The sequence below is a fragment of the Anastrepha obliqua genome, chromosome 5, assembly GCF_027943255.1.
Source record: "Anastrepha obliqua isolate idAnaObli1 chromosome 5, idAnaObli1_1.0, whole genome shotgun sequence".
NCBI lineage: Eukaryota > Metazoa > Arthropoda > Insecta > Diptera > Tephritidae > Anastrepha > Anastrepha obliqua.
Window position 1 is genome coordinate 95,665,881 of NC_072896.1, and position 22,030 is coordinate 95,687,910.

Here is a 22,030-nt window from a genome sequence, read left to right on the forward strand (position 1 = left end):
TCATTATTTTATTATATTTTATTTAAGTTTATAAATTTTGGTGACACTTCAGTTTTTTTCTTTAACACAAATAAATCAAAGAAAGACAAGTAGTTGAACTTAAAAACAAATAACCATGAAAACAAAAGAACTTAAATTTAAGCGCAGTGTTCTGCATGTGACTTCAAACATTTGCTTATGGTACTTATATATCCCCCCCCAATAAAATATGCTACCCCAACAGCAGCGCAAGTCTGTATTGGTTATTACACATACACACAAGACTATTAAAAAAATACACGAAATAATCTTTCTTGGACTATGTAGCAATTCCCATAGTTGAGCTAAATCTGTATGTAATAAACGGATGCTTGGCTTAATTATTATTTAACAAAGTCTGGATTCTCCCGAATGGGTTCTGTGAACTGAAGTTGATTGTCGATGATCTGAAAGAGTTCTTGAGGTGCAGGTATGCGCCCAGTTTGTAATTTCGACCACACGGGAACATCATTCAGTGTTATTTCAAAAGCTCCGGAGGCAACAAGCTGTAAAAAAATTTTTTTGTTTTTTTAATATTATTATTAATTATATAAAATGTCATTATTCGAGATGAAACGATTATTCGAGTTCAAACAATCTGTTTTCATTTACCACTTGCTATTTTAATTTCTTTCACACGCTCTTACCTGGCCCTCGAGCATGTTTCCCACGAAAAATACCATCATACAGGCGTACAATTTATTGTCCAACAAATGCCGCCACCAAGCAGGCGTTTGTTGACCAATGGTGCCGAATATATCAAACGAAGAGACAATTACTACGATGAACAGAATTTTTGCTGCGAAAACAATACGTGAAATGTACATGTTGAAACCGGGCGGATCATAGTTGGCACCGTGCACTGTCATTTGTGGATACCTCTCCGTAAGTATGTTCACGTAATCCTCAAACGCCTTGCGATAACCACAAGAGTAGCTATGGAAAAAATACATATTTTCATAAGACATAAAAACTTGAAAAAATTAAAGGTTTCGTGGGGTAAAGCAATTAGCTTTCATTACCAATATAAAAATGTCATTGTAGGTCCACCAACATTTTGGCCGAACTTTGTTGCGGGTATCTCTTTTTCAGCTGCGTCCACACCAAAATTAATATTCCCCACCAATATGAAACCGATGAACAAGCAAAATGCAAACGTTAAATTTCTACCCCCAGGTATAGCCATTATATTACGAAATTTGTATTTTCTCCTTAAATTAATCTTACACTTTCGTCACTTTAGATTTCAATGAAATTGCAAATAGCAGTGGATTTATTCAGGGTTGCATGCGTTGCAATTTAAGCTTGCCGGGGACGCAGAGACGTATTTAATATTTCGCAATGATATGAAATATTAACAATAATGTTTAATGTTATGTAATAATTTGCATAACATTTTTACCGCTTTTTTTAATAATCTATCTGTATAAAAGAAAGTCATGTTAGTTACACTATTTATAACGCGAGAACAGCTGAACCGATGTGGCTGAAAACTGGTGGAGAGGTAACTTAGAACCAGGAGACGGACATAGGATACTTTTTATCCCATTCGAGAGCGTTTCCGTGAAGACACTATAAAATGTGGTATAAAAAAAACGCATCTGATATGGAATAACAAAACGCAAATCACAGCTAAACGTAATTTTGTCTATGGGTAAGTAGAAAATTTGATAATAATAATAATAATTTGATGATAACAAAAACACTGTCAGTAATTCCAGGATCAACGCCTGCTGACGAAATAAACGCTTGCTTCAAATCATCGAATATATTGCGCTATGTGAAGAAACTTCAGCTGACAACAAACATGAGAGTTGCATTACTTAATGATACATCTACTGAAGATTTCTCTGAGCAATTACTGACGAGTACCTGTCGACGAATCGAGCGGATTGATTTCATTTCCACAGAATTTCTGTAACTTTGTCTCATCGAAAGACAAACTTATCAATAAATTATTCCCAAACATCATTAATAACTACAAACATAATGAATGGTTGAGTGAGCGAGCAATTTTAGCGGCTAAGAATAAAGATGTAGATGACCTAAGCTACATAATTCAAAATGATATCATTGGAACAATGCATTCATTCAAATCCATTGACTGTGTAACAAATGAAGACGCAGCCTCCAACTATCCAATTGAATTTTTAAACTCCTTGTATGTGCCTGGCTTACCACCGCACAATTTACGCCTAACAGTTGGCTCCGTAGTAATCATGCTTCGAAACATAAGTCCACCAAAACTTTGCAACGGTACGCGTTTGGCGGCAAATAAATTGATGAACAATGTGATTTACGCGACGATACTCAAAGGAGAATTCGAAGGTGAAGAAGTTCTCTTTCCGAGGATCCCGATGATTCCAACCGATCTTCCGTTTGAGTTTCAAAGACTTAAATTTCCGATCCGTCTTGCATTCGCCATGACCATTAACAAATCACAAGGCCAATCCTTGAGAGTTTGTGATCTGAATCTAGAAAATCAATGTTTCTCACATGGTCAATTATATGTGGCATGTTCACGAGTCGGAAAACCATCTGCGTTGTTTGTTCTTGCACCTGATAATAAAACAAAAAATGTCGTGTATCGCAAGGTGCTTAACTGAAGAGTACAATCTATTAAAGCTTCATTGAAATACTTGATTAATAAAAAAAAAACTTAATAAAATTAAAAATCTGCTTTTTTATTGCCTCTAGGGCGGAACAAAGTTCGCCGGGTCAGCTATTATAATAAAAATAATTTATGCGTATATGTAGAAACTAATTATATTTTTGGCAAAAGTGGCTTCTCACACAGAAAACAAGGAATAGGGGGCGTTATTCGCTTTTTGAAACTGATTTGAAAAGTATATAACAAACACTTCATGAGCAAATAAATAATATGGGTGATACATGAGAAAAAGTGGATATTTCTAAATCTTATCATATCTTATCTACATTTCCAACGATTTTAACAAAAGTGCATGTAATTAAAATGCCTTTAGTTTGTTGTGCAATTGTATATATGTATTGAAAATGGATAATTAAAAACTATATACAAAAAAACAAAAAAAAAAGAGGATGTCTGTAAAGTCGGTTTACTGACGATAGTTTAACGTGATAACGTCATAAGAAAATACTGATTGAATGGTTGCATTTTTCAAAAGAAAATTTTAATTTTATTTGTTTGATAGATATTTTGTATGGATATAGAGAATGAGTTAACATTAACATAACAAAATATACTTTAACATAACATAACATAACATAACATAACATAACATAACATAACATAACAAACATAACATAACATAACATAACATAACATAACATAACATAACATAACATAACATAACATGCTGTTCAAGCAAGGTAACGACGCATGAGCAAGATAACGACGCATTTTTTGGTGCGTGCAGCCGGCTACATATAATTATAAGACATTATCACGTCAAAAATAATAACATTAAAACAACAGGTATTATTAACAAACTTGGTTTTATTTTAAATTCTTCAAGTAAATCAAATTAATAATAATCAATAAGAAGGCATATGCAAATACAAATACGTGAATTTATATATGTACATATGCGCATATACATACACATATACGCTCACTTAAGTAGGAGAGAGCAAGATGTCGAACGTTGCCGTTCGTTTGCTTTGTTTGCTTTGTCGTTCGTTCCGTTCATTCAAGGTAACGGCAATGAGCAAGGTAACACTAATGAGCAAGGTAACGACACATTTTTTCGTGCGTGCAGCCTGTTAAATCGAATTATAAGACGTTATCATGTCAAAAATATATAAATATATATAGATTATGTATATTTTTTAATTAATTAACACTTGAACGCATTTTAGAGTACATCTTAGAGAAAGGATGCGAATGGATATCAAAATCAAAATACTTCTATCTAAACGGCAGATCTACAGAAACGGCCGGCACTGCAAGAGCCAGAGAGTATCTACTATTGACAAATCAATTGAACACAAGCAGTACACTGTGGCTGCCTTAACCAAGTTAGGCTCAGAAGTTGTTCTGAATAAATGGATTATTAAATATAATTTGCGAAATTATGGATGAAATATTAATTCACTTAATAATTAGACTACAAACTGTGGTCTGAGTGTAAGTCCCAGCAAAATTTAATTCTTCGCTACTAAAGCCAAGGTATCAAGCTTCGAATTCATCAAACTGAATCGTACAGACTGACATATCAGCACAAGCTAAATATCTTAGAGTAATTGTTGACACCAAACTTAGTTGGATATCCGATAATAGTAACAGATCTACACATCTGCAACTTGCGCGGTTAGCCTCAAACAAATAGAGAGCTAGAACCTATAATCTTAGCATGATCCTGCTGCAAGGACACTCATTTGGTAACATCACCACCGACCATCGACGATTACCGAGCTTTCACTTCACAAAAGATTTGTCTGTGGTGTTCCCATCTAGAGTAGATTGGAGAAGCAGGCGAATAATCAACGTTTCAATGCAGAATCTACAACAAAGGGTCCAAGATGAACTGCAGAGAAGGAAGATTATACTCTGAATCCTTGTCCAAGTCAATACGCTTTCCAAAAAAAAAAAGCCTGTAATGCTATCTCCGACATCATGCAAGCAGGGCTCAAGAGACATATCTTACTCATCTAACACCCCTCTCCCTCTGGACCTAACCTGTCGGAGCAGCGTGTTTCCTGGGCTTACCTTTATATGAGCTAGACGAAGACGATCGCTGATATACCCTACACTGACGGACTTGTATTACTGCTGCAACAACAACAACAGGCATATCTTCACGAATAGTTAGGCTAATATAACAACGATGTGTAGTGGAAATTAGCTCGCTTATTCAATGAATCGATATCACTCTAGTGTGAGTTCCAGGCCATAGGAACAGGAATTTATATAAAATTCATAATATAGTAATGTTGAACCTACATCTCCCCTTTGCTTTCTAAATTGAGTGGAGTCTTGGCTAACCAGAATCGCGCAAGGATGATACGTTACTATTTTTGGCCAATCTGATATGGACTAAACAAAAATTGTGCGAGCAAGTTCGGCTAGCACCTCTCCGGGTACTCGGATGCAGAATTCTGCCCGCTCATTTCACACGTACTCCCACACTCGACAAATCAGTCGTAGGTCAGACGGAAACGAAGCAATGTCTGTGTTGATTTTTTTCGTGCATCATCAACACAATCTCAGATCTTTCATAAATCAAAATCGTTGTCTTGACCCCTATAACATCAGCCAATCAGCTGTTTCTTTCAAATTCGCTGAGAGTCAGTTAACAGTCTGATTAAGAGCAGACCGTTATTCGGCTCTGAGCGAACTTGATAGATATGCCGACGTCATTAGTTTTGTATTTCACTAAGCTAAAACTAAATTTTGTGAAATATAAAACGAATGACGTAGAATCCAAAGTTCCTCTCAAAATTTATTTTTTCACCATACCTAATGAGCAAACCTGGTATTTATCATCCTTGTTGGGCACATCTTCTGAATTTTTTCACCATGGAAACACGTGTTGTTGGTGTGGTACGTTGTCCCATGGTAAAAAGATGTGGCCAAGGCGAGTAGAATATAGAAGATGGCGCCTTTCTAAATGCGTTACTTTATTTTTCGCGATTTTGACCACCGTCGAGGTCATGCCATCTAATAATATAAAACAAAACAAACAAAAAATAGAGAAATGACCTGAAGTCCGACTTGTCGAAATAGCGAAAAATTAAGTAACTCGAAGTATTCAATTCACCTTGGCACAATAAGACTTCTGGCTAATCCGTTAGTTCAGGGAACACCGATTCGATACGAAAGAGATTAAAATCGAATAGCTGCGCGCTTTGAATGTCAATTCGGAAATTGACTTCAAGAATTGTCTCCGAGGACTGAAAAAATCGTTAACATAAATTTTTTGTAACTGGGGAAAGTATTTTGAATGTAATGAAACAGATTTAGAAAAATAAAAATTTTAAAAGTTACGTCAATTTGATCAAGATTACTATTAGGCAAGATATTCCAGAGCTTAAAAGCGAAAATTATGCAACACTTAGTGAAGCATCGTTCTACGCAATGTTCTTTTAAAACGACTGTCACAATAGCCCAAAATAATGCATACTTAAATTGAAATCAACGACGTAGGTTTGTGAAGATAATATTATTCCCATATATATCGTACCACATTGAAACAGTTAAGGAAAACCAAAATTAAAGTTATTGAAAATATCGTTAATTCACAGATTTCTTTATTTTTAGTTTCAAATGTTTGCCCCCATAAAAGCGCAAATTGTTTTGTTTTTATTTGAATTAGAGAAATTCAATTTTTTCTCTCAAGTACTTAATGTAAACTAGACATCTATTTCGTAAAGTAGGAAAACTCATGGCAAGCCATACACGCCATGTAAAAAGTAAATCTACGACTTTTGAATTATGTAAAAGAATTTGTAAATGAAAGCATAAGCGATCCAGCCAATTGCTGCTTCTATTTTTATATAATTATGTATACAATATGCCTTTTATATTTTAGTGTGAGGAGGACGTGGAAATGCGTAGTTTCTTAATTGGTGCAATATTTTGAACGCTTGGAATTCAACACTCGTTAACTTCTGGCTTTTTAATTTTTGTTTTTTATTTTATTTTATATTTGTATACGTGAAGCGGTTGTTCAGTGAATTTGAACGATACCCGCCTCGATAAGCTTCATTATTTTATCAGCTATAGCTGGGTTTTGCAGATGCCTGGAAAATAAATTAAATTTTATAAGTAAAAAAAAGAGATTCAAAAAATAAGCGAACTTACTCTTTAGCTGCTTTAGGATCCGTCTGCATTTGATCCAGTATGACACGCATAGCTGGATCCTTAAGAATCTGTTGCACTTCTGGATCACCCAATGCATTCTTCATCACGTCTTCTGGACTGCGCTGATAAGATATCGAGCATTGACGGTATCCTTCAATCGCTTCGGCATTTTGCGGATCGATTTCCAACGCTTTAAGGTATGCAGCCGAAGCTTTTGACGATTTTTGCATACCCTACATACACCCATACAAAATATAAACGATTAGCTTGTTACAAAAAAGTTCATTTAAATTATTATTGATTGAACAAACCTGCAAAATTTTTCCCTTTCGAATATAACCCTTAATGAACTTATCATCCAACTTAATGCAAGTTTCACAATCTTTCAGGCCCAGATCGAAAGCGGCCAACTTGGTGTAACATGCGGCACGATTGCTGTACAACTTGGGATCGTCAGGATTGCGTTTGATTGCCTCAGAGTAATGTTTTACGGCACCACTATAATCTCCCTTCTTGAAGAGTTCATTGCCTTTTTCCTTTTCATCCTCGGCCAATTCGGGATTTATATAAGCGCGTCTTTCTTCTTCTTTTATCTTAGCTTCAACCTCGCTGAGGGAAGTTTTAATCTCAGGCGTACGGTGTTCAGACATTGCTTTCTCAAAGTACACTTTCGCCTGCTTATAGTTTTCCAGTTTACGATACGAATTACCTATACGGGCAAATGCTTTTGCAATTAATTTGAAATCCGCACGATTTGCCCGACCGACTTCAATGCCCTTCTCACATTCTTTTATACATTCGTCGTATTGCTTACGCTCGAAATAAACGGCAGCGATATTGTTGTGAAACGTTATATCAGTTGGATCCTCTTCCAATGCCGCATGATAATGCTTTAGTGCCGTATCGAAATCTTTCTTCTTGTAGGCGGCGTTGCCGGCCTCCTTCTCCTTCTTAGCCAAGTACTTTTTACGTTCTTCCTCGTTCATCTCATCTACATTGGGCTCCGCTGGCTTCGGGGGTTCAGACTTTTTGGGTTCTGCTGTATGGGGTTGAGGATCCACGTCCATTGGTGTGTTAAAATTTGATGTTACATTTTGTATCAATAAGCTGGTAATTTCTTCAGCTCCTTGAATCAATGCAGCATTTGACGGGTCGTATTTTAAGCCTAATAGTTAATATAAAATTATAATCAATTATTTTAAAAGGAATATTCCATAATAAGCAGCAAGTAAAGACGTTGGATAGATTTTTTTATGCTGATTTCAACGGTACTAAAATCACGGAAAATAAATATGGGAAATCGCGGAAACTAATGAAGGGTAAGGAGATAATGAAGGATAAAGCATTTTAATAACCATAACATCTGAGAAACTACTTGACGTTTCCACGACAGTCGGTTCTACTACCGAAAGGACCCGGATTTATATCCGGCCAAGGACTGTCACTTCAGCAGCATTCCCCGTATGTAAGTATGGGGAATGTTTATGCTGCTACAACAACAACAACAACAAGAAACTACTTGACCGTTTGCGAAACTAATTACATAATTAAAAAGGCGGTTAAAATAAGCTTATTTTTGTAAACAACTTCTATTTGTGCGAGTTTTTGACAAAAAATACAATGCTACTCCAGCAACTTTTGCCTGATACTTAGGGGGAATGTTTATGCGTTTACAACAACTCCAAAAGCAACAACTCTATTTACTATATAACTGCCTTCGGACACACCTAAAAAATATAAACCTTATTAGTCCCACTCCGATTACGTTATTATTGCTCATAATGAAATATATACAGTCGTTATCGAGTATTGTTCGAAAAATAAGCAACAGCCACACTGTCTAAACCCTGTATACTCATTAAAAACAAAATTTTACCGAAAAGAATTTTTTCCGGTTTTGTTTGGTTATGTGCCGAATATCTTACACTAACAACAAAAACAAAATTCTAATTCAGGGTAAGACTCCGTCAGAAAATATGAGATTTGCAAGTGGTCTTTCGATTTCTTTGAAACTTTGGGAAATATTATATTAGTTCTAGGTAAGATACATTCGAGCCTAAAAGGATTTTGAAAAATTTTCAAAATTGAGTCATCTACGCCATGTTGAAAATCGGGACCGTGTTTTTTTCAAAAATCAATATTTCTTGAACCGTTGGATGGATTTCAATGCAATTTACAGACAATATAGAAACAAATAAGTAGTTTAAATTAGTATTATGTTAAAAAAAAATTTCGAAATTTTGACCAAAAAAAAGTCAAAAAAATTTTTTGAATCAATTTTTCGTTGATTTGGCCAGTTTTTTAGATTTTCTGTTATACACGTAACGATTCCTTATGATTTTATTTTGAAAAAAAAAATCTATGGTGTCTTTAATAGTTCTCGAGATATTGCGATTTTAGTGGAAGCGCGCACGCACGGTTAGCGTACGCACGCACGGTTAGCGTACGCACGCACGGTTCGCGCTGCGTTATGTGTTCCTGTATGAAGTGACTGGAGCAGACTGCTGCAGGTCTGTGCGCATTTTTCTACTCCCGCGCTGCGTAACCGCGAACTTCACGATGCGCGCTTCCACTAAAATCGCAATATCTCGAGAACTATTATAGACACCATAAAATTTTTTTTTTCAAAATAAAGGTAAAATCATAAGGAATCGTTACGTGTATAACAGAAAATCTAAAAAAGTGGCCAAATCAACAAAAAATTGATTCAAAAAATTTTTTTGACTTTTTTTTGGTCAAAATTTCGAAATTTTTTTTTTTAACATAATACTAATTTAAACTACTTATTTGTTTCTATATTGTCTGTAAATTGCATTGAAATCCATCCAACGGTTCAAGAAATATTGATTTTTGAAAAAAACACGGTCCCGATTTTCAACATGGCGTAGATGACTCAATTTTGAAAATTTTTCAAAATCCTTTTAGGCTCGAATGTATCTTACCTAGAACTAATATTTCCCAAAGTTTCAAAGAAATCGAAAGACCACTTGCAAATCTCATATTTTCTGACGGAGTCTTACCCTTCATTAAAAGTAATATTACGAGAATCATAATCCACTTCACCTTAAATTGTTCGAAGCATAAGCAACTATTCTATTACTACATTTTTACAGTACTCAAACAAACAACAAATATTTAGGAATCGGTTAATTCAATCATTTCATTTTATTCGTTTTAGGATATTTACTGTTATTAATCCATACACAATACGGACCAGCTTTCAAACTAAACATAAACAAAAAATTAATTTCCTTAGCCACAATATAACACGATTTTGTTGTTGTTGTAGCGACACACGTAGTAGCTGGAGTTTGTTCAATGAAAGCTTTTTTTAAGCACAGTCGAAAGCAAAGTGAACACCAAGGCTTGTGTTATTTTAAATGAAAGGTTATTGAATACACTTCATAACGAAATTATACTTAAATTATGTATAATATAATATGTTGATTCGACAAATTCTCGAGAAAATTATTTTATGCAGCATTTTCGTTTTTTAATTTGAGCATTTTGTCGCTTATTTCGTCGGAACGGGTGGGATGAAATCAAGGATTTTTACATACAGGCACTGCTAAAAGATCACACTTTTGTTTAAAAGTACTCTTATATTAAATATTAACTGATTCTTTCAAAAAAGTTATTTTTAAATACCAAAATTGCGAATATGAATCTGATTTGTTTAGCTGAAAAAAGGCTGAAAGCAGTATAATCACTCATAATCCCCATTACATCACTATTTTGATTCTCCTATTAACATTTTTTAATAAATTATTCTATACTACTGTCTTATCTGCTATTGATTTACACGTTTTACTACATTTCCATGGCTATTCCCTTGCAATAACGACCAACTATTGCAATCATTGAACTGTCAAACGTGATTGCGGGGAGAATCGTAGAAGTATAAGTAAAATACACAACAAACCAAACAGATAATATTTTTCTATGAAACGCCGGAATTGACTAATGGGGGGATATATTTTTGAAGTGAAAAAAAGTTCTACAAAAAAATACTGGCGACAGTAGAGCCGGAGTGAGATTGATGATTATTTTGAAACGCGGAAAGGAATGCGGCGCAAAAATAATGTCGCCTACACCGAGGAGATTTCTGCGCGAAAGTACCGAAGATGACAAATCTGGAATAAATTGTATGAATTTGAAATATTGTTAAATTAAATTAAATTATACCTTCTACATAAATTTCATGTATGTATATATATATACAGGGTTTGATTGAAAAGTAAAGAGCCTTCCCGCGCGGAGCGTCTGCTAAGCGATCAACCGAATCTTCTGGTGTGGGAAAATGATCGTTGGACCTTCCCCTTCCACTAGAAACCGGTCCCAGTTCGCTGGCAACAGCGGTGCAATCAACATCGCTCCGCGCGTGAAAGCTGTTTTAAAAGTGTGTTCGGATTTTTCAGTGGCTAAAATGCAGCGATCGTTGGAGCAACGTGCTGATCATTTTTTTTCGACTCTCGAGGCATCGTCCACAAGGAGTTTGTACCTCCAGGAAGCACTGTAAACGCGTCATTTTACGAAGAAGTGCTCCTTCGGCTGAAAAACCGCGTCGCCCGGGTTCGGCCCGACCTCGTCAACAATTGGACCCTTCATCACGACAATGCGCCGTCGCACACCGCCTTCCTCTGCACCTCTGCAGTGGCCAAGATGGGGGTTCCGGTGCTTCCCCACCCTCCCTACAGCCCAGACCTGTCTCCTCCGGACTTCTTCATGTCCCCGCGCCTGAAAAGAAAGCTGAAGGGGAGGCCTTTCGACTCCATCGAGGCGATCCAAAAAACTGTGACAGCCGAATTGAACGCGATTCCGGCGGATGAGTTTAAAAAAACAAGTCCTGCAGTGGAAGGACCGCTACCAGCGGTGTATTGACGCTCAAGTGTCCTATTTTAAAGAATATTAGTTGTATAAGCCAAGAGGTTTAATAAAACTGCTTAAAAAAATAAAGCTCATTACTTTTCAATCAAACCCTGTATGTCTTCATTAAATTCAGTGGCTTTATTTACTTAAAACACGCAAAACTTAGTAAAAATGAGCAAATTTTGCCCTTTTTTCCCGAGAGACCTAATGTGCCTAGGTGGTTGAGGGTTGCATTTTTAGAAATTGCAGTCCACACCCTATATAAAAATCGTGGTCGAACGCACCACGCCTCTTTCCATCTGCCCCATTAACTACCAGTCATACAAGAAATATTTTCCGCGATCATTCCTATAAATGTTTGTGGAATGCTGCTGGAGTGACAGTCCTTGGCCGGGTATAAGTTCAGATAGTACTGGTAACAAGAAACGATATCGTGAGAACGAATACCATTGTAATCCGCATAAATAGTTTTATGGAATTTTTTTTTTCTATCGGAACGGTACGTATTCTTTACCTATACCGTCTTTGTTTCTGCGACCTTATACCCCGATTGTCAGTTGATTTTTTCGACAATGAATCACCCTCACACACACTTACCATCTTGGTATGATTGCATAGCGGCACGGAATCTTAGCAAACCCGCTTCCGCAGCTCCTTTACGCGAATAACCTTTCCACCATGTTGGGTTCAAGGCTATTGTTTGTTCCGCATCCTCTAGAGCTTTTTCAAATTGATTAGCCTTCGCGTATGCGGCTGATCTATTGCTGTATAACACATGATTCTTATTATCTAAAGATATAGCTTCAGTGTAAGCTGCGATAGCTTCATCAAAGTTATTAGCGTTAAGTGCTCGATTTCCTTTTTCCTTGAGTTCATTCACCTGTAATAAAGTACCATATCACAGTCAGCACATTCCTTACTCGCAATCTGCGAAAACTTTAAATTTTTACAACCTGCAAGTCAAGTAATATTTTCGCCTTATCCATCACTAATCTTACTAAGTTTTTGAAAGCTTTTTATATTCTGTAATTACACTAATGTGTTATTGAAACACTTTCTTTTTATGCAATGCGTATTCCAAAATGTACTTCAAAAACGTGCTACTTTCAATTCCAAAGTTTTTTGTGTTCTGTGAGTATAAACTTGGGAGCCTTCTAGAAACTGAAAGAAACACACAGAAATCTCAAATGACAGCTCGAAAATTTGCGACAGAGTTGCATCTTTACTGAACAACGTCAAATTGGTGGTGACCAAGGCGAATTCATACAAGGTGATATTGATTTTAAAAACACGACAATATCGTGGTCTATTGTCAAGTTTTACCTATTCTTTCCTGAAGGAATAAAACCGAAAGCAGTTTTTTCTTTTTGACAATAAGTAACCAAACAAATAACGTCACCTTTAAATAATTCGCCTTGTTAACTTGTAAAATTCTATAAATTATTCGTGATGGTAATAGGTAATTCCAAGGCGCAAATGAAAGCCAAAAATAATAGAGTAAATCGCGAAGAGAATGCAATATAAGATTCCGCATTTCGAATTCGAGACAAAGAAAACGAAGATAAACAAAAAAAAAAAAAAAATCACTACGTTATCAAGCCATTCAAGTAATTTCTATTCCTTATGCTTTTTTATTCGCTGCAAAATAAGGCAGCGGTATGAAGGTAACGATACTGAAGTAATCTTCTTACAAAATAGTTACTTTATTTTTCGCGACAAGTCAGACGTTAGGCGCCTTTTCAATACAAAAAAAACGAGCAAAACAAACAAATGGAAAATAACTAGTATATTTGTGAAAATTCAGTGAATAGCTTGATAATATTGTAATATTTACCATAATCAAGTAGAAGTATCATGAAGTACATAAGGCCTCCAAATACAGTTTTTGTCTTTTTATGCGGATAACGCCGAGACAAAAAAGTGTGTGTGCGTGTGCAAGAGTTTTTGTGTTTGATAATTTTTATTATTTTCGTCTACTCTTCCTCTTCACAAACAAGTAATTCCCCTTCCCTTTGTTTGTTTATTCATAGAGCATGACGACACAGCGAAATCTGAAGGCGCAGCATTGTATCTATCATCCTTACCCTGCATTCATCGGATATATCATACACGCAACCCTGTTTGCAATCATTACTGCCAACATTTGCGATAAAACGAGACTGCCACCAGTAATATTGACAGTTGTCAAAAGCCAAAAAGCGGCATTAGAAAAATTGTATTTTTATCATAATTTCAAGTTGGTTTTTTTATTACATTTCCTCCGGAAATTTTTAAAGTTTCTGCTAAGCTGTTGGCAAATTTGAATATACGATAAGTTATTGCCGAAAATTGTGGGAATTTGACAAGTGTAACTGATTTAAAGCCGTTTTTGCGTAGGGCGACAAAAGCATGGCTGAGTATTTGGCGTCCATTTTCGGCACCGAGAAAGATAAGTAAGTGTGATTGTACAAATGCTTTGCTAAGGGCATTTTTAATTTATTAATTACTATATTCTGGTTCTACATTATATTACAGAGTAAACTGTTCGTTTTACTTTAAAATTGGAGCATGCCGTCATGGGGACCGCTGCTCCCGTATTCACAATAAACCAACATTTTCTCAGACAGTGCTGCTACAGAATTTATATGTGAATCCGCAAAATTCAGCCAAATCAGCAGATGGCTCCCACTTGGTTGCTAATGTATCGGATGAAGAAATGCAAGAGCACTACGATAACTTTTTTGAAGATGTCTTTGTTGAATGTGAGGATAAGTATGGGGAGATTGAAGAGATGAACGTGTGCGATAATTTGGGTGACCACCTAGTTGGAAATGTGTACATCAAATTTCGTCACGAACAAGATGCAGAAAAGGCGGCGAATGATTTGAATAATCGCTGGTTTGGTGGTCGTCCGGTATACTCGGAATTGTCGCCGGTTACTGACTTTCGTGAAGCCTGCTGCCGTCAATACGAAATGGGTGAATGCACCAGGTCTGGATTTTGCAATTTCATGCACTTGAAACCAATTTCCAGAGAGTTACGGAGGTGCGCAAATTAAATTTTAGTATTTATCATAGTTTAAATATATATATATTTATAATTAATTATTACAGATACTTGTACTCCAGACGTCGACGATCACGTTCTCGTTCCCGCTCACCACGTCGTCGCCGCTCTCGATCCCGTGAACGTCGCCGTTCCCGTAGTCGTGAGGGTCGCGGCGCTGGTGATGGCCGTAAAGGACGCTACTGATTTGATAATATTAATACTTATTTGATATATATTGATGTTCCAACAATTTTAAAGGCAATTGAAATAAGAATTTTTCAATTTATTTCCAATTCGTAAAAAAGAATTCTCTTGACAATATATATAATTTGCTGGTTATAGATCGTGATTCAATTATAGAATTGAATTATGGTTATACATAAACAACCCCAACTGGCAACTTAGAACTCTTGTAAGAAATTTAAACCCTTCTAATAAAAAAATAATTAACTAGAACTAGATTTGAGTTTTATTATTACTGTTTTTAATAATATAATTTTAGAATAAAAAAAGTAGAATTAGTTATTGAACGTTGGAATTCTGATTTAATTCGGAATTTTTATCTGACGCTTCCATGTCCTTAAGCTGTTTAGTGAGGTCGATTTGTTTTTGGAGTAAGTATGTATTTTCAGTTTTGCGACGCTGCTGGCGTTCAATATCGCGTACCACACCCTCGTGCAGGCGCGCGCTGTAATAACAAAATGTGTTGAAATATATAAATTAAATGCCCGGGCGCAATTATACTGTATGAAATTACCGGTCAGTGCTTTGTTTGTAATGTACATAACCAATTACGCTCACTGAAAACCCAACGGACAGGGCCAAAGCAATTTTAGCACCAGCAGACATTTCTTTATGTTAAAGTTATTAATATTAATATTTTTTATTCTTTAACAACGGATAATTTTGAGGATGAAAAAATATAATTGTACAAAATTGTTTGACGGAAAAAATCGAATGAAAACTTCAAAACAAAAGTCAGCTGTTAGTGTTGCTCGTTTAGCTGTCAAGAAATCTGAAAGGGTAGAAAAAGTGATATTATGGCGAATGGGGAGAAAGCTTTAACAACTTTAATCGTTCTGTACTCAACCTCTCTACACTCAATTATTCATTTTATAATAACAGACAAATTTGATTGCATGCGATGGCAATATTTTCAGTGTGGGCACATTGTCGTCATTTTGAAAATATCGTAAAGTAAGCTGGTACATTGTGATCGCGCTCTTGGTTGTTTTAAAGCATTGATTGATTTATATGATAAAGAGGAAAGTAGGGCGCCGTGTTCTGCACGAATTCGGCAAACTTATTTACTATTATTTATTTATTATTTTTTTAAGTTTAGGCCAAGGCAAATTGCGTCATCATTGATACCGACGCGAACTCCCACCACATATGTTGGGGAAGTAAGGAAAGTGTTGAGTCACTGTTTTGAGTTTGTTCTAAGTGAAGCTTTGGTTATTTTATTACTGCGGTTTGTGATGCGTTGCTTGACCTAACTCTTGCCTCTTCTTCATTGATGTTCCGAGTCTCTGATTGCAGGGTGCTTAGCGTTCATAACTTTTCTAATCAGAGGGACATGCAATTTTCTCTATATGAAATCAAACCGAATATATCCTTCTGCAGGAACTTCAAAAGTAAAGATTCTTCGATCTTTTGGGGGAATCGATAGACGAATTGGTGGAGACATTCACCTCTGCGTATGAAAGGGCCCTCGAGAAGCACCCCATCAAGCTCAAATGGCTACCGGACCACTGTAATGTTTTTCAAGTTAACGTAGCCGCAATCAAATAATCAATAACTACTGTAAATGAAGGGGTTAGGTGGGTTACAGAGGTTCAAAAAAAGGGTATTTTTACTACTTTTTTTTTAAAATATACAATCATATATTTTATTTAAACAATTCAGCATATCAAAGATACATATTTAAACAGTATTTTGTGAAATTTTTATTTAAAAATTCCGAAAACTCAGCCGTTGGTACCTCATCTCCCTTAACGTCTCACAAAAAAATGATCTTGCCGTGGACAGCATAACTCATTATTGGTTCATCTAAAATCAAAAAACCAAAAATATTTCGTTAGTACATGGATAAATCTCGTTAGTGGACGAAGGTAAAAAAAAATTTAATTTGAATTTTTGACAGATTTTGAACAAAAAAACACATTTTTTGGTCAAATTTTCGTCATGTGTTGGCTCGAAAAAATTAGTTGTAATAAAAAAAAAAAAAAAATCCTTCGTTCAATAACTTGATAATGTTATTCCAAAGATGTGTGCAAAATTTGAACAAAATCGCTTCATAACTTTTCGAGAAATCGTGTCCACCGACTTAAAAAATCGAGTTTTGAGATAAACGCGTATACCTGCGAAACGCTGCACTGACATGGGCTGATGGGCGGAACTTCTGAAGGGTCTATCTCGTAGAATTTTACTCGGATCAATTTGAAATTTTAAGAGAATATTTTAAACATATTATACTATTTAATAAGACGAAAAAAAATCGATTTTTTGAAATTTTCAAACCCACCTAACCCCTGAAGTAAACGTTTACTGCGACAACCAACCGGCAATTAGGGAGCTGCTTTTGGTTCCTTTGAAATTAATTGGACAATCGAATAGTTCGATATAAGGCTCATTTGGGTTCCCGGTCACAGTGACATAGTGGGAAATTGCTCGACTAATGAGCTAATTAGACAATGGACACTCGAAACGGTTTCACCGCGAAATGAGAGGATTGGGGTTCCTTTGAGAACCTGCTCTGCTCATGGAAAGATGGGCGTCACGTAAATTCAGCGAGCGCAAACGCGAAGGTCGCGAGATTCTTCTGGTCACTGGTAGATCGGTGGTGCTTGAGAGATCTTCTAAAGCTAACAAAGTTATTATTTTCCTCAGTGATTGTACAAATTATCAAGTTACCTTCGCTAAATCTTTGAGAGATCACAGCACGGCCAAACCGATCTTTCATCCTTATTACTTTTTAACTGGGTATGTTGCCTCAGATGATGCAAAATCACCCGGAATCTTTAAATGGATTTTAAATATTTTCTTTGCCGGCGATTGGCCGATAGTTTCATGCACAGCTGAGCGATAAGCTAATAGGAACATTTGTATGTGTTTGTGCCAATTTTGTAGGTACTTTCCAACTAACTTCCGCAAGTGCTCCTCAAGAATGCGGCATAATCTTTCGACCATTCCATACGAATGCGAGTGCAAGGGTGTTGCTCGTGTTTGCTTAATTCCCATCAAGCAACACATCTCGTTAAGTACTGCGGACTAGAAGTTTCTTCCTTGGTCTAAATGTAACTCGAAAGGAACTCCAAATCGAGTCACCCATTTCTGCACAAAAATCTAAGCAATGGTTTTGGCCTCTTGGTTTGGTGAGCGCACACTTTTAATTTTGAGTCCATTTGACAATAGATTCTTTGCAATTTACCCAGTAAAACCGCTGCTTCATCTTCTACCGAGGCTACCTCAGAGTGGCCCATTCTGAAATACATCTAAAACAGATGAAATTCTGCATCAGATTACGGGAATGGTTTGCCCGTTCGCTTTCCCATACACGATGCAGAGCTCTATCAATAATTTTCAGATTAATCCATTGCACCAAAAATGTCTTAGCAGTACGACTTTCTATCGCAATTTCAGTTTTAGATGATTTCTTTATAACGCCTTTCCCTTCAGTGATCTTTTTAGGTGAGCATCATTCAATTGAAATACCTCAGTAATTTCATGTTGCTCTGCTTTATAATGCTCAAACTCTAATTCGTAATTTTGACGCCTTTCGATACTCTGTGCAATTTGTCTTTCCGGAAGCTTCAACTGGAGTAACCATCTCAATGCTGTGTGGTCTGCTCTCAACTAGGATCGTTGTACATACAGGTATTTGTGGAAATATTTTACGCACTCAACCACAGCAAACAGCTTCCGTTTGGACATAGAGTAAGTAATTAATTTCCGGCTTTCCGAGGACTCTGCTATATTAGTATGCGTTCATTATTTTTTGTCCATTGATGATCTGTGACAGTACTCCTTCTATTCCGTATGCATTAGTGGCTGTACCCATAAAAAACTTTTCTCTCGCGCAGTACAAAGAAGCTCTTTCTGAAGAAAAGGTCTTATCTGCTGGAACAGTTTCTCTTGTTTTTTGTACCACACAAAATTGTTGTTGTCAATTTTTGAATGGCTTTTTTTCTCGTTGTTGTTGTTGTTGTTGTTGTAGCAACATAAACATTTTCCATACATATACCGTGAATGCTGCTGAAGTGACAGTTCTTAGCCGGATATATATAAATAAATCCAGGCCGTTCCGTTTACGTATAACTGACTGTCGTGGAATCAATGTTTTTTTCCTCGTCTGTCTTGACGCCTTCGGTTGCCATCTAGTGTCCATGGTACATGACTTAAGGGGTTACATACATACGTCCAGAATTTAGAGAAAATTGACTTTTTTTAATATTTCACTTTTTACAGCTCCATCAACATTTCAAGCAGAAATGATGCAAACCGTGGAGCAACTTTTTTGACGTGATAACGTCTTATAATTCGATTTAACAGGCTGCACACACGAAAAAATGTGTCGTTACCTTGCTCATTAGTGTTACCTTGCTCATTGCCGTTACCTTGCTCATTTGCCGTTACCTTGCTCATTGCCGTTACCTTGAATGAACTGCAAGCGAAAGCGCGGAGCGAACGACAAAGCAAACAAAGCAAACGAACGGCAACGTTCGACATCTTGTTCTCTCCTACTTAAGTGAGCGTATATGTGTATGTATATGCGCATATGTACATATATAAATTCACGTATTTGTATTTGCATATGCCTTCTTATTGATTATTATTAATTTGATTTACTTGAAGAATTTAAAATAAAACCAAGTTTGTTAATAATACCTGTTGTTTTAATGTTATTATTATTTTTTGACGTGATAACGTCTTATAATTCTATGTAGCCGGCTGCACGCACCAAAAAATGCGTCGTTATCTTGCTTGAACAGCATGTTATGTTATGTTATGTTATGTTATGTTATGTTATGTTATGTTATGTTATGTTATGTTATGTTATGTTATGTTATGTTATGTTATGTTATGTTATGTTATGTTATGTTATGTTATGTTATGTTATGTTATGTTATGTTATGTTATGTTATGTTATGTTATGTTATGTTATGTTATGTTATGTTATGTTATGTTATGTTATGTTATGTTATGTTATGTTATGTTATGTTATGTTATGTTATGTTATGTTATGTTATATTATGTTATGTTATGTTATGTTATGTTATGTTATGTTATGTTATGTTATGTTATGTTATGTTATGTTATGTTATGTTATGTTATGTTGTGTTATGTTATGTTAAAGTATATTATGTTATGTTAATGTTAACTCATTCTCTATATCCATACAAAATATCTATCAAACAAATAAAATTAAAATTTTCTTTTGAAAAATGCAACCATTCAATCAGTATTTTCTTATGACGTTATCACGTTAAACTATCGTCAGTAAACCGACTTTACAGACTACCTCTTTTTTATTGTACTTTGGGCCATGTGATTTTTTATATACTAATTTTTGTAAAAAAAATATGTAAATACATTTTTTTGTAAAGTTTAAGTACTAATAAACAATCTATGACATTTTTTTATGTTTATTTTTATTGTTATTTCTTCTAAAAACAGTTCTTCTTTTAGCGCATTTTTGGCGCTGCTGGACGTATGTAACCCCTTAAACAATGAACACTTCTTCGGATTCAGTCGTAATCTCGCGGAGACAAAGGCTGATTTTTCATATGGTCGCTAAAACTTTTACCCATAATGATGATACCTTCCAAATAGACAAAACAAGTTTTCGAGTAGAGTCTCCTCAGCACATGCTCCTTCAGGTACTCAAGTCTTGCTGGAGCGTCTGTCTTCTCACGATCGCGAGCGATAGATGAAACCTTATACTTAGTGACAGATCATTGGAACGAATTCCACTTGTTTGTTGTTGAAACATAGTGGAGGAATAGCGTAGCCTTACAGTCAAAAGTTTCTCACTTTGGCATGCAAAGTTTCGAGTCGAAGCATTTTTTCTACACCACCCTGTATTACTTTACGTATATGTATGTATATACAAACATAAAAGAGCGAGGAAAAAAAAAAACAGAATGCAACAATTGTCTTACTGAAAAATATAAATAACACTTATCAACTCTCAAATAGTAACGTCAGAGGTTGATAAGCGAGGCTGATGATGGTGAAGAGTGCAGAAATAAGAGCATTTCAAAATAAAACTAAAAACTTGAGTAACAAAACAAATATGACGGCAATACTGTATACTTTATTAATCTGATTAACAGTTTTTGGTTAATTTTAAAATAATATACATACATATACTCATACATATGTACATCTGCACATATTTAAGTATGAACGAGTGTGTTTTTAGGTTGTGCACTCGCAAACGCATACGCAAGCCAATTATAATAAGTTATGTGGTGGTATTATTAAAATGATTATTAAAATTTTGTATTTTTACTTACGATATTGAAAATTAATGCAAATTTCATGTCCACGAAAAATCGACAAACGACTTATTAGGTATTTTTAACTTAAAAATGTGTATTTTCAGAGTTTGAGAATTGAAAATATGAAAAATGAAATAATAAAAAAAAAAAATATTGTTTGAATGATTTTTTTTCTAGTAGATTTGGTAGACAATTCCATGGCATTTATTTTTTAAAAGTAATATGTCCGCCGCGGCTATGAGTTATATGGTCCATTCGATCGGTCAAATTTTTCACTACTTTTTTCAATAAATCAGGCTATATAGCGTCGATGTGGCTTGAATGTTTGTCAGGCGCGCTGTATGGCAAGTTGCGCCGTCTTGTTGGAACCAAATGTCGTCGATGCTTAGCTGATTCGTTTTTGGAAACAATTATTCAATCAGCATGGCTCACCAGCGCTCGCCATTCGCCGTAACAGCAGCTCCTTCCACATTTCGAAAGAAATAAAACCTATGATGCGGCTAGTGCTCATTGAAATTGATTTATTTTGCGATCTTTAAGACCAACATATTGCAAAATTCGTGTCTTTTTGGTGGAAATAATCGTCCGAATGTGTCGTCAATTAATAGGTTGGTCAAAAAATTTCAAAAAACTGGTTCTGTTGAGGATAGAAAAAGGACTAGCAGACCAGACTAGGGTTTTTCGAAAACTAAAGTCTATGTGAATATGCCAACAGCGATTTCAGAGTTGAAACACAACATTTGGATCGAGATTGAATTGAACTGCCTGGCGTGGAACCAATCCTGCGTTTCATAAGAGCCACAAAATGGTTCCACAAAGACAAATAAAT

General features: G+C 35.6%; 4 protein-coding genes across 4 annotated transcripts; 1 reads left to right on the forward strand and 3 right to left on the reverse strand.

The window, feature by feature from the left end:
* On the reverse strand, positions 1–1,288 carry LOC129247342 (thioredoxin reductase-like selenoprotein T homolog CG3887). Its single transcript, XM_054886449.1, has 3 exons — positions 1,041–1,288; positions 666–954; positions 1–524 (listed from the first exon to the last, which is right to left on the reverse strand). Exons 1-3 carry the CDS (start codon positions 1,202–1,204, stop codon positions 363–365), a joined length of 615 nt encoding a protein of 204 aa, XP_054742424.1. The 5' UTR covers positions 1,205–1,288; the 3' UTR covers positions 1–362.
* A 4,923-nt stretch (positions 1,289–6,211) lies between these two features.
* On the reverse strand, positions 6,212–12,846 carry LOC129247341 (stress-induced-phosphoprotein 1). The gene is made up of 5 exons (XM_054886448.1): positions 12,625–12,846; positions 12,269–12,551; positions 7,114–7,967; positions 6,803–7,035; positions 6,212–6,741 (listed from the first exon to the last, which is right to left on the reverse strand). Exons 1-5 carry the CDS (start codon positions 12,655–12,657, stop codon positions 6,669–6,671), a joined length of 1,476 nt encoding a protein of 491 aa, XP_054742423.1. The 5' UTR covers positions 12,658–12,846; the 3' UTR covers positions 6,212–6,668.
* Positions 12,847–13,825: 979 nt separating this feature from the next.
* On the forward strand, positions 13,826–15,157 carry LOC129248539 (splicing factor U2af 38 kDa subunit). The gene is made up of 3 exons (XM_054888127.1): positions 13,826–14,103; positions 14,186–14,695; positions 14,764–15,157. Exons 1-3 carry the CDS (start codon positions 14,060–14,062, stop codon positions 14,900–14,902), a joined length of 693 nt encoding a protein of 230 aa, XP_054744102.1. The 5' UTR covers positions 13,826–14,059; the 3' UTR covers positions 14,903–15,157.
* Positions 15,145–15,659, reverse strand: LOC129248541 (protein PET117 homolog, mitochondrial). Its single transcript, XM_054888128.1, has 2 exons — positions 15,456–15,659; positions 15,145–15,386 (listed from the first exon to the last, which is right to left on the reverse strand). Exons 1-2 carry the CDS (start codon positions 15,545–15,547, stop codon positions 15,221–15,223), a joined length of 258 nt encoding a protein of 85 aa, XP_054744103.1. The 5' UTR covers positions 15,548–15,659; the 3' UTR covers positions 15,145–15,220.
* Positions 15,660–22,030: the final 6,371 nt, after the last annotated feature.

Excerpts from the sequence above, each read along its gene's own strand:
- LOC129248539 (XM_054888127.1), top strand. The coding sequence starts at position 14,060 with ATGGCTGAGTATTTGGCGTCCATTTTCGGCACCGAGAAAGATAA. Across the intron at positions 14,104-14,185 it reads TTCGGCACCGAGAAAGATAA|AGTAAACTGTTCGTTTTACT; the intron begins GTAAGTGTGATT and ends ATTATATTACAG. Across the intron at positions 14,696-14,763 it reads ATTTCCAGAGAGTTACGGAG|ATACTTGTACTCCAGACGTC; the intron begins GTGCGCAAATTA and ends TAATTATTACAG.
- LOC129248541 (XM_054888128.1), bottom strand. The coding sequence starts at position 15,547 with ATGTCTGCTGGTGCTAAAATTGCTTTGGCCCTGTCCGTTGGGTTTTCA. Across the intron at positions 15,387-15,455 it reads TACAAACAAAGCACTGACCG|CGCGCGCCTGCACGAGGGTG; the intron begins GTAATTTCATAC and ends TTGTTATTACAG.
- LOC129247342 (XM_054886449.1), bottom strand. The coding sequence starts at position 1,204 with ATGGCTATACCTGGGGGTAGAAATTTAACGTTTGCATTTTGCTTGTTC. Across the intron at positions 955-1,040 it reads ACAATGACATTTTTATATTG|CTACTCTTGTGGTTATCGCA; the intron begins GTAATGAAAGCT and ends TTTTTTCCATAG. Across the intron at positions 525-665 it reads GAAACATGCTCGAGGGCCAG|CTTGTTGCCTCCGGAGCTTT; the intron begins GTAAGAGCGTGT and ends ATTTTTTTACAG.
- LOC129247341 (XM_054886448.1), bottom strand. The coding sequence starts at position 12,657 with ATGGATAAGGCGAAAATATTACTTGACTTGCAG. Across the intron at positions 12,552-12,624 it reads AAATATTACTTGACTTGCAG|GTGAATGAACTCAAGGAAAA; the intron begins GTTGTAAAAATT and ends ACTTTATTACAG. Across the intron at positions 7,036-7,113 it reads GAAAGGGAAAAATTTTGCAG|GGTATGCAAAAATCGTCAAA; the intron begins GTTTGTTCAATC and ends GGGTGTATGTAG.